The 11,523-nt window shown below is 38.8% G+C and overlaps 1 protein-coding gene across 1 annotated transcript; it reads left to right on the plus strand.

Moving 5' to 3' along the window:
* Window positions 1-339: 339 nt before the first annotated feature.
* On the plus strand, window positions 340-1,074 carry LOC142163036 (uncharacterized). Its single transcript, XM_075220286.1, has one exon. It carries the CDS (start codon window positions 340-342, stop codon window positions 1,072-1,074), a length of 735 nt encoding a protein of 244 aa, XP_075076387.1.
* The last annotated feature ends 10,449 nt before the right edge of the window (window positions 1,075-11,523 follow it).

The following is an 11,523-nucleotide window of genomic DNA, read 5'->3' on the forward strand; positions in this document are numbered from 1 at the left end:
TCAGAATAGAGAAGAGCCTTGATTTCTTAAGTTGCATTAGTGATTGTGGACTGCAGGACGCATGTTTCTTTGGTAATATTTTCACATGGAGTGACAATAGGGGCCCCCAAATACCATTTGGAAGAGATTATATAGACTTCTGATCATTGAAGCACGGGGAGATGAATTCTCAGATGCATCAGTCATATAACTAGCTAGAGTATGCTCAAAACACACCCCATTGTTGATCTCTATTAAAAATGTAGCAACAGACTGTCCAAAATACTTTAAATTTTTGGACTTTGGATAGAACACAAGGATTTCCAGAATTTATGGCTAGATCCAGTCCAAGGGAATCCTATGTGGGTGTTACACCAGAAATTAAAAAGGGTGAGCAAGAGGCTAAGCACATGGTCAAAAAAAGCGTTTAGAGACATATATGAAGAACCTAGAAAGCTGGAAAAGCAAATAAATGACCTGGAAGAAGCTCTAGTAGTCAGTAATGCACCTGAGCATCGGGTAGAACTCAATAAAGCAAAGGCCAAATACGTGTACTATATCAAAATCCAGGACCAAGTTCTCAGACAGAAAGCAAAAGCAAAATGGCTAGAAGATGGGGATAAGCATACTACTTACTTCCACAGTGTAATTAAAGGTAGAAGAAGAAGATTATGTTTACGACGAATACAAGATGACAATGGTCAATGGAGGGAAGGAGGAACTGAGATTGCAGAAACAACAGTTGAAGACTTTCAACACATTTTCAACCACGGAGAGGATTTAGGAGACTTCTCTGCCTTAGAATGTGTATTGCCCAGGATATCCAAAGAAGACAATGAGATGTTGGTAGCTACTCCCACTGCAGAAGAAATAAAGGATAGTGTCTTCTCAATTGATCCAAGTAGTGCCCCCGGGTCTAATGGGTTGAGTGCACTTTCCTATCAGAGTTGTTGGAATACAATCGCATGTGATGTGAATAATGTCGTGATCTCCTTATTTAATAGTGCAGCAATTCCTAGGTTTTTCACACACATGTCTTGTGTTACTGCCAAAAGTGGATTATCCGTAAAAGTTATCAGACTTGAGACCCATTAGTCTGTGTAATGTATCAAGCAAGATCCTGTCCAAGATTATGAATGCAAGATTAGCCAAAATTTGCCCAAGATAATATCGACCAATCAATCGGAGTTCATAAAAGGAAGACAAATCTCAAAAAATATATTATTAGCTCAGGAAATCATCGATGAAATTGGGAAGAAGCTGTTGCGGAAGCCAAATATATATAGTGTGAATAAGTTACAACTACTATACCAAAATTATAACAGCCACCAAATAATAAATAAGACAATAAAGCAACAATAAGGAAACACCAGAATTTACGAGGTTCGACTAATTTTGCCTACTCCTCGGACACAACCAATATTTTATTCCACTCCAAAAATACAAGTGAAATAATACTAAAGAGAGAAGATACAAATGCCTTAAACAGATGAGAAGACAAATGAGAGGTGTGTTTAAATCCTAAACATTAGGCCTCCTTTTATAGGGAAAAATCCTATCCACTTTTGCTAACCCACCGATGTGGGACGTTGAAATTTTTGACATTTCAACAAATCTCCACCTTGGCAAAAATTTCACGTCTTCAATTTTCTCTCTATAACAAATTTTGGTTGTGTCTTCATCTTCAATCTTCAGTGTTCAACAATGTTGATCAAATCCAAACAATGTTGAAACTTGACCGCAGTCACCACCTTTGTCAACATATCAGCAGGATTCTCCGTAGTATGAATTTTCTTCACCGTGACTCTATCTTCTTCTATGATTTCTCGTACGAAATGATACCGAACATCAATGTGCTTCGTCCTTGCATGATAAACTTGGTTCTTCGCTAATTGAATAGCACTTTGACTATCACAAAAAATTGTGATACCTTTTTGTTCAACACCAAGCTCCTTTAGCAATCCTTGAAGCCAAATTGCCTCTTTCACAGCCTCTGTAATAGCCATGTACTCTGCCTCTGTTGTAGACAAAGCAACTGTTGACTGCAAAGTAGACTTTCAACTAACTGGTGCCTTTGCAAAAGTAAACACATAACCAGTAGTTGATCTTCGTTTGTCCAGATCACCCGCAAAATCTGAATCACAATATCCAACTACAGACTGATTGTCTTCCTGCTAAAAACTAACCCAACATCTACAGTATTATGAATATACCGTAGAATCCACTTCACAACTTGCCAATGCTCCTTTTCGGGATTATGCATATATCTGTTAATAACTCCAACAGCTTGTGAAATGTCAGGTCTCCTACAGACCATTACATACATCAAGCTACCAACAACATTTGCGTATGGTACCTTTGACATATACTCTCGTTCAGCTTCATCCATTGGCGACATAGTAGTACTTAGCTTAAAATGGGAAGCAAGTGGAATACTAACTAGCTTAGTCTTGCCATCTATGCTAAAACGTTGAAGTACTCTCTTCAAATATTCCTTTTGAGATAAACAGAGTTTCTTTGAACGTCTATCTCTAATTATCTCCATGCCAAGAATTTTCTTTGCCTCACCCAAATCCTTCATCTCGAACTCCTTCTTCAGTTGAATCTTCAACTTATCAATTTCTTCCGAATTCTTGGAAGCTATCAACATATCATCAACATATAGGAGAAGATATACAAAGGAACCATCTTTAAGCTTGTGCAAATACACACAATGATCGTATTTGCTTCTCTTGTACCCTTGCCGCAACATAAACTCGTCAAATCGCTTGTACCATTGTCTAGAAGATTGTTTCAATCCGTACAACGATTTTTCAAGTTTGCACACCATATTTTCTTTTCCAGCAACTTTGAATCCTTCTGGCTGAGTCATGTCGATTTCCTCCTCCAAGTTTCCATGTAAAAACGCAGTTTTTACATCCATCTGAACTAGTTCCAAATCCAATTGTGCTACCAAAGCCAACATAATTCTAATGGATGAATGTTTTACAACTGGAGAAAACACTTCATTGTAATCAATTCCCTCCTTTTGAGTATATCTTTTGGCCACCAATCTTGCTTTGTAGCGAACATCTACTTGGTTAGGAAATCCTTCTTTCTTTGCAAATACCCATTTGCACCCAATTGCTTTCTTTCCCTTCGGGAGATTGGCCAATCTCCATGTATGATTCTGATGAAGGGACTGTATTTCATCATTCATGGCAATCCTCCACTTATCTTCTTCTGAACTTTGGACAGCGTCTTTATAAGTGGTAGGAACATCATCAGCTACAATTGAGGTTGCACAAGCAACCGTCTCTATGAGAACAGGTTTCGTTATTGTACTTTTTGGCCTGCTGGTTGCTATTGATTCAAGTTGTTGTTGAGGTTCCTGAGTTGGAATCTCCTCTACTGGCTCTCCTTCCAGAGGGTAATCTTCATTTGTTTCCTCCTCTTCTTCTTGTGTAGGAAAAATAAATTTTTCCTCAAACTCCACCTGCTTAGAAGCACCTTTATTTTGTTTGGTATCTTCTGTTACCTTATTTACCATAGCAGATTCATCAAAGGTAACATCCCTGCTGAATATTACTTTCTTTGTCATAGGACACCATAAGCGATATCCTTTGACTCCAGAAGTAATTCCCATAAAAATAACTTTCTTTTCCCTTGGATCCAATTTTGACTCTGTCACATGATAATATGCAGTTGAGCCAAACATGTGCAAAGAGTCATAATCTACAACAGGCTTTCCATACCATTTTTCAAATGGTGTCTTGCCATCAATAACAGCAGATGGTAAGCGATTAATAAGGTGGCATGCATATGTAACTGCCTCAACCCAAAATTCTTTGCCCAAGCCAGCATTGGACAACATACACCGTACCTTCTCCAGAAAGGTCCGGTTCATACGTTCTGCCACTCCATTCTGTTGTGGTGTATGTCTGACAGTGAAGTGTCGGACGATGCCATCATTTTGACAGACCTTATTAAAATGATCATTTTTGTATTCACCTCCATTGTCTGTGCGAATACACTTGATCCTCTTGCCTGTTTGATTCTCCACCATCGTCTTCCATTTGAGAAAAATTCTCAACACTTCATCTTTGCTCTTCATTGTATACACCCATACTCTTCGGGAAAAATCATCAACAAAGGTTACAAAATAGTGCTTCCCACCCAATGAAGGTGTTTTGGAAGGACCCCAAACATCAGAGTGTACATAATCCAAAATGCCTTTAGTATTATGGATCGCTGTACCAAATTTAACCCTTGTCTGTTTCCCTTTAACACAATGCTCACAATACTCCAAGTTGCAAGCCTTGACTCCTTTTAACAATCCTTGATCTGATAGAGTTTTCAAGGATTTTCCTCCAGCATGTCCCAAGCGCATGTGTCATAGCTTGGTTGCTTCTGCCTCTTTGTCGTCACTGGATGTCACTGTCGCTGTCCCAATAACTGTACTACCACGATAGCGGTACATATTATTGTTCTTCCGATTAGCCTTCATTACCACTAGTGCACCTGAGCATACTCTCATCACTCCATTTTCTGTAATGATTTTGAACCCTTTTGATTCAAGGGCTCCCACAGAGATGAGATTCTTCTTCAAGTCTGGTACATATCGAACATCTGTTAATGTTCTGATCATTCCATCGTGGTTCCTTAATCGTATTGAACCAATCCCATATGAGTTAAGAGGGCTGTTATCCGCTGTGTGAATGATTCCATATTCTCCTTCTTGAAAATCCACGAACCAGTCCCTGTTGGGACACATATGATAGCTATAAGCCGAGTCCATCAACCATATGTCTGATGATGTTGATGACTCTGTTGTAACTAATGAGAAGTCTGAATCATCACAATCAGCTACATTTGAATCTATAATGGCCTTTCTATTATTATATTTGGCTTTATTCTTCAACTTCGGACAGTCTTTCTTCCAGTGCCCTTTTTCTCGACAAAAGGCACTTTCATCTTTGCTGGGTTTGGACTTGACTTGGATCTTCCCTTCTTTGTCCTAGTTTGATTTTGAGGACGACCCCTCACAAATAGTGCTTCTCCTTCTCCGCCCTTTTGTTTTTCTCGCTTTCTTTGTTCATAGTTGTACAAAACCGAACAAACTTCTCTGAGAGAAACTTCGTCATTTCCATGGAGTAGAGTAGTTTCAAGGTGCTCGTACTCATCAGGAAGTGACGCCAACAACATCAAGGCCAAGTCACCATCATCATAAGTTGTATCCATATTTTGCAAATCTGTGACCAACTTATTGAAACTGGTGATATGTTCATTCATCGTGGTACCAGGAACATAGGTGAAGTGAAACAGTCTCTTCTTCATGTACAATTTATTTTGACTGTTTTTTTTCAAAAATTTATCCTCCAGTGCTTTCCATAATTTACTTGCAGAAGTTTCCTTTGTGTATGGATATTTCTGCTCTCTAGCAAGGTAGGATCGAATGGTACCGCAAGCAACACGGTTGATAATTCTCTAATCTTCTTCTCCAATAACATCTGGTTTCTTTTCTTCAATGGCCAGATCTAGCCCTTGTTAAAAAAGGACATCTAGAACCTCGCCTTGCCACATCCCAAAATGTCCGGACCCGTCAAATATTTCTACCGCAAATTTCACATTTGACACAATTCTTGTCATACGCGAAGATGCCAATGATGATGTGTTGTTGACACTTGATGTAGATTCTTCTTGTTTATTGTCTCCCATATTTGACACAAATATTATTTAATAGCTAACAACACAAATCAAGATTATTTCATTTCTGATGTAGAAGATCAGACTAAGCTGCAACCACAGAGCATACTCAGATAGAACCTTGACTCAGTTACCAAGATAAATCTTTTCTGATGTGGAAGATCAGACTATGCTGCAACCACAGAGCATACTTAGACAGTACCTTGGCTCTGATACCAATTGTTGCGAAAGCCAAATATATATAGTGTGAATAAGTCACAATTACTATACCAAAATTATGACAGCCACCAAATAATAAATAAGACAATAAAGCAACAATAAGGAAACACCAGAATTTACGATGTTTGGCTATTTTGCCTACTCCTCGGACACAACCAATATTTTATTCCACTACAAAAATACAAGTGAAATAATACTAAAGAGAGAAGATACAAATGTCTTAAACAGATGATAAGGCAAATGAGAGGTGTGTTTAAATCCTAAACATTAGGCCTCCTTTTATAGGGAAAAATCCTATCCACTTTTGCTAACCACCAATGTGGGATGTTGAAATTTTGACATTTCAACAGAAGCAAAGTGGGGGAAATGATGCAATGAAGCTAGATATGTCTAAAGCATATGATAGGGTTGTGTGGCCGTTCTCATATCAAATGATGAGGCAATTGGGGTTCTCAGAAGTATGGATAAATTTAATATCCAGATATATAAAATGTAAATGATACTCAGTGATAGTAAATGTGCAAAGGTATGGTTTCTTCAATTCTGGGAATGGGTTGCGACAGGGTGATCAATATCACCATGTTTGTTTGTCATGCGTGCAGAACTACTCTATACTATGTTGAATAACTTGTATGCAAATAGGGAATTCATTAGCTTTTCGATGGGGAGAAGTGGACCACAAATTAATCACCTTGCTTTTGCAGATGATGTAATTATATTCTCCAGCGGAAGGACGAAAACCTTACATTTAATAATGTCCAAACTTGGTGAGTATGAGGTTGCTTCAAGTTAGGCGCGCGATTATCAAAAATAAAAGTTATATTGTATTAACACCAGGAGCATCACTAAAGGCAAAGAATAGAGTGGCCAGAATTACAGGAATGCATCAGAAAGAATTGCCAATAAAATACCTAGGATGTCCCCTTTTCACGGGCAGACATAAGATAGATTACTGCACAGAGATGGTGAGTAAAGTGACAAGCAGAGTAAGGAGTTGGCAGACTAAACTTTTATCACCTGGAGGTAAAGCAATTCTAATAAGACATGTTCAATTATCCTTGCCAACACATTTGTCATCAACCATTCATCCACCTAAAGGAGTACTGGATCAAATAGAAAAGATATTTACAAGATTTTTTGGAACTCTTCTGTAACGACCTGACTGGTCGTTTTGAGCTCTAGCACGTCGTTCATCGATTTGAGGCTCTGAGTAGATTCACTTCAGGTATTATGACTTGTACGCATGCTCGGAATTGAATTTCGGGAGTTCGGAGTTGATTTGGAGAGAGAATTCTCATTTCGGAAGCTTTAAGTTGAAAGAATTGACTAAAATTGGATTTTTGAGTAAACGACCTCGAAATCAGGATTTGAAGGTTCCAACAAGTTCGTATGATGATTTTAGACTTGGGCGTATGTTCGGATCGGATTTTGAAAGACCCGGGAACGTTTCGGCACCTATTGTGGAATTTAGAATTTTTGGAAGAAATTCATAAGTATGGGTTGAAGTGTATTTCAGTGTTATTGGTATCCGTTTGGAATTCCAAGTCTGGGAACAATTCCGTATAGTGATTCTGATATTGAGAGCGCGACCGAAAGTGGATTTGGAGGTCTATAAGTCATTTTGGAGTCATTTGGCTAAAGTTAGAAATTTGAAGGTTTTTGGGAAGTTTGACCGGAAGTGGACTTTTTGATATTGGGATCATATTCTGATTCTAGAAGTTGGAGTAGGTCCATACTGTTAAATATGACTTTTGTGCAAAATTTGAGGTCAATCGGATGTGATTTGATAGCTTTCGACATCGAATGTAGAAGTTTGAAGTTCTTAAGTTCATCAAGTTTGAAATGGAATGTGATTCATGATTTTAGCATTGTTTGATGTGATTTGAGGCCTCGAGCAGGTCCGCATTATGTTATGGGATTGGTTGGTATGATTGGATGGGGTTCCGGGGGCCTCGGTTGGATTCCGGATGGAAAACGGATCAAATTTGGAATTTGAAGAAGGAATGAAGCAACTGCATTTTGGTGTAACCGCACCTGCGAGGCTTGGGCTGCAGGTACGAAGCCGCAGGAGCGGCCTTGGTACCGCAGAAGCGGAAATGGCTGGGCTAGACTGGGAGCGCAGATGCGGTCATCTTGCCGCAGAAGCGGGACCGCACCTGCGTAAGTTGAGGCCCTGGAGGAGGATCGCAGAAGCGGATTGTGGGTCGCACCTGCGGAACCGTAGAAGCGGTCAAGGGACCGCAGGTGCGGAAATGCTGGAGGCAGTAAGGTTCTTTAAATCGGGGGTTTGGCTTATTTCAACCCTATTTCTTCCATGGGAGCCGATTTTGGAGCAACTTTGAGGTACCACTTTCACCACCAAGCATGAGGTAAGTGGTTTACGCTAGTTTGAGTTAAATACATCGATTATGTATATGTTTTAACATGGAAATTAGTAGAAAGTTGGGATTTTTGAAAAAAACCTAGAAATTTGGTATTCTTGGATTTTGACTACGATTTTGGACATGAAATTGAGAGTAAATAATATATTTGAGTTTGTGAGGTTGTGGGTAAACTTTATCTTTGAATTTTTTTGGAATCCTAGCACGTGGGCCCGAGGGCGATTTTGCCAACTTTTCGACCGGGGTTAGAAATTGTTATAAATTGAATTATAATGAGTAATTGAACATATATTAATGGGTTTACATAATTATAGGCTAGTTTTGGAGCATTGTGCACCAATTTGAGTCTTCAGAAGGGCGTGGAATGTCGATCATGGAACTTCGAAGCGAGATGAGTCTCTTTTCTAACCTTATAAAAGGGAATTGTCCTCATAGGTGAATTAATTGAATATGTGCTTCCAATTGTGGGGGCTACGTACGCACGAGGTAATGAGAGTTCGTGCGTAGCTACATTATGCCTATGTCTGGGTAGTCCCAGGTTACATAATACTTTGTTGATATTGTTATTGATTGAAGTTATTGTTGATTTGAGAAGAGATAAGATTGAGGTTGCGTAATAGTTGTGTTGAGAGGTATTTTATTCGAGAAATTTAAGAATTTGAGTATCTCCGTTAAACTTTGTACTTTCAAAAGAAAAGAATTGAGGACTCTTATAATAACTCAAGAAATCTATGTGCAACCGTGTCGCATGTACGTTTCGCGATCGGGGTAAATTCCTTAAAGGGTTCCAAGTCGAGTTCCAATATTATGAAAAGAATTTAAAAAGAGATATGGTTTTAAATATTAAATATTATGGACCGCGTTGCAGGTATGATTCGCGAGCAGAGTATTCTCTTAAGTTTATATTTGACTGCGTCACACGTATGATTCGCGAGCGGGGGACTACGTCGCATGTATGATTCGCGAGCACGAAAATAGATGCATCTATGGGTCGCGCCGTTCGACCCTCGGCAGTGCACAATTTACTTTTACGTTGGATCGGGCCGTACGCCTCGACATTTCCTATATATATCTACATATGTATTATACTCATGGAATCGTGCGTAACACTTGCCAGCAGCCGGTGTATATGAGGGATTTTTCCCTGAATTGAATCCTGACAATTTTCTTGACGGAAATCACTATAATTGTATATATATGCTCCGGTTACGGAGGGGACTTGCTAGCTGAGAACTTGAGTAAAATTATGAAGAAGATGGATGGTACTATGTATTTTATACATGTTTATTTTATATATTCACCCTGTTTCATACTTATTCACTTATTTACTGTAATGATATTATTGGACCATTAGTAAGTGTCGAAGTCGACCTCTCGTCTCTACTTTTTCGAGATTAGACGAGATACTTATTTAGTACACATTGTTTTTGTACTCATGCTACACTTGCTGTGCATTTTTATTGCACAGGCACATGTATCTCTAGTGGCCTAATGAGCGTAGCAGCATAGATGATATAGAGACTTAGGTGAGCTGCATTCCTCGAGGCGACCCGCAGCATGCATAGTCTCTTTCAGTGTATTGTATTTACTTTCTGTCCAAATTTGTATTTTGGAAAGTTATTGTACTTTATACGACTTCCTAGTGATTGCTCATGTACTCATGACACCGGGTTCTTGAATGATTATGAGATTATTTAATGTAAAGTTGTTAAAGACATCAATATTTATTCAGTGAAATTCATTACTTATTGCTTAATGTATAAAGGAAACGACTACAAAATATTAAAATAAGAAATTTTACTAGTTAATTGGTATTGACTTGCCTGACAATGGTGTCCGGAGCGATCACGACCTTTAATGAAATTTGGATCATGACATCTACTGACTAGGATGGATAAGCACCATTGGGCAGCCTGGGAGAACTTATGTTATCCATATAAGGAGGGAGGGGTTCAGTTTAAAAAACTTGAAGACATCTGCAAAGCTTTTACAGCAAAATTTTGGTAGAACTTGAGAACAATGGATTCTCTTTGGAAAGACTTTGTACTTGCCAAATATTGCAATAATTCTTAACCAGTGGCAATAAGGTTGGGCAGGAAGCAGTCACCAAACTGGAAAGAAATGTGCAAATTGAAGCATGAAGTGGAGCAACATCTGATTTGGTTAGTTGGTAAAGAGGAAATTTCCTTTTGGTACGATAATTGGACCAAGTTTGGCCCCTTGTACAGGCAACTTCCAGACAAAGTACAACCCACCGACATTAAACTTAAAGATGTGTTGGTGGATGGGGAGTGGAAAGAGGAAAATTGTGATGTGGAATGGAATGATGCAATCAAAAATATAATAAATATGGAGGAAGTTGCATTGCTCGATAGAACACCAGACAAAGCTATTTGATCAGCAGACAGTAAAGGCAAATTCACAATAAATACGGCATGGGATATGTGGAGAAACAAGAAGGAGACAGTTGATACACACTCCCAGATATGGCATAAAGATGTTCCCTTCAAGATGGCATTCACCACATGAAGAGCCTTGACTAGGAGATTACCTACAGATGAGAGGTTGGTGAGAATGGGATTCACAGTGGTAGCTCATTGTTGTTGTTGCACCACACTAGGAGCCAAAACAGTTGAACACCTCTTATGCTCAGGAAATTTTGCATAAAAGGTATGGTCGAATTTTTGTGGACCTTTTGGAATTCAATGGAGAGGAACATTTATGATTCAACTACTGAAGAAATGGAGGACATACATAGCAAAGAACACAATTGCAAGCCCTGTAGGAAAAATCATTCCTCAATTTGTGGTCTGGGAACAAAAATTTGGAAGACTAGGAAGTAATACTAACTAGGAGAGAATTCAAAGTATGTTAGAAATTCCTATAAATCAGAAAATATATAAGATTATCAAATGGGAAAAACCACCACCTCCCGTATGCAAAATCAATAGTGATGGTAGTTGTGTGGAGGGATATTGTGGGGCTGGTGGTACTATTCGAGAAAACACTCATCCTCAGATGTTACTACATCTGGATAGATTGGAATTGGCAGCGTTTCGAGTCAGACAATTGAAAGCCTCAGAAATCCAATTCGATTCTCCATGATAGTTTTGGAGCTGGTGCAATGCCACTTTTGTTTCTCTTATGCGCTTTAATCAAATGCTACACAGACTCTCAAGGTAGGACGTGGGGATCTTTTTCCTCTCAAATTTTCTATAAGTCAAATAAAAGGGTGTGCAATTTAGTTATTAAAAAAATT

Source organism: Nicotiana tabacum, chromosome 8 (assembly GCF_000715075.1).
Source record: "Nicotiana tabacum cultivar K326 chromosome 8, ASM71507v2, whole genome shotgun sequence".
Lineage (NCBI taxonomy): Eukaryota > Viridiplantae > Streptophyta > Magnoliopsida > Solanales > Solanaceae > Nicotiana > Nicotiana tabacum.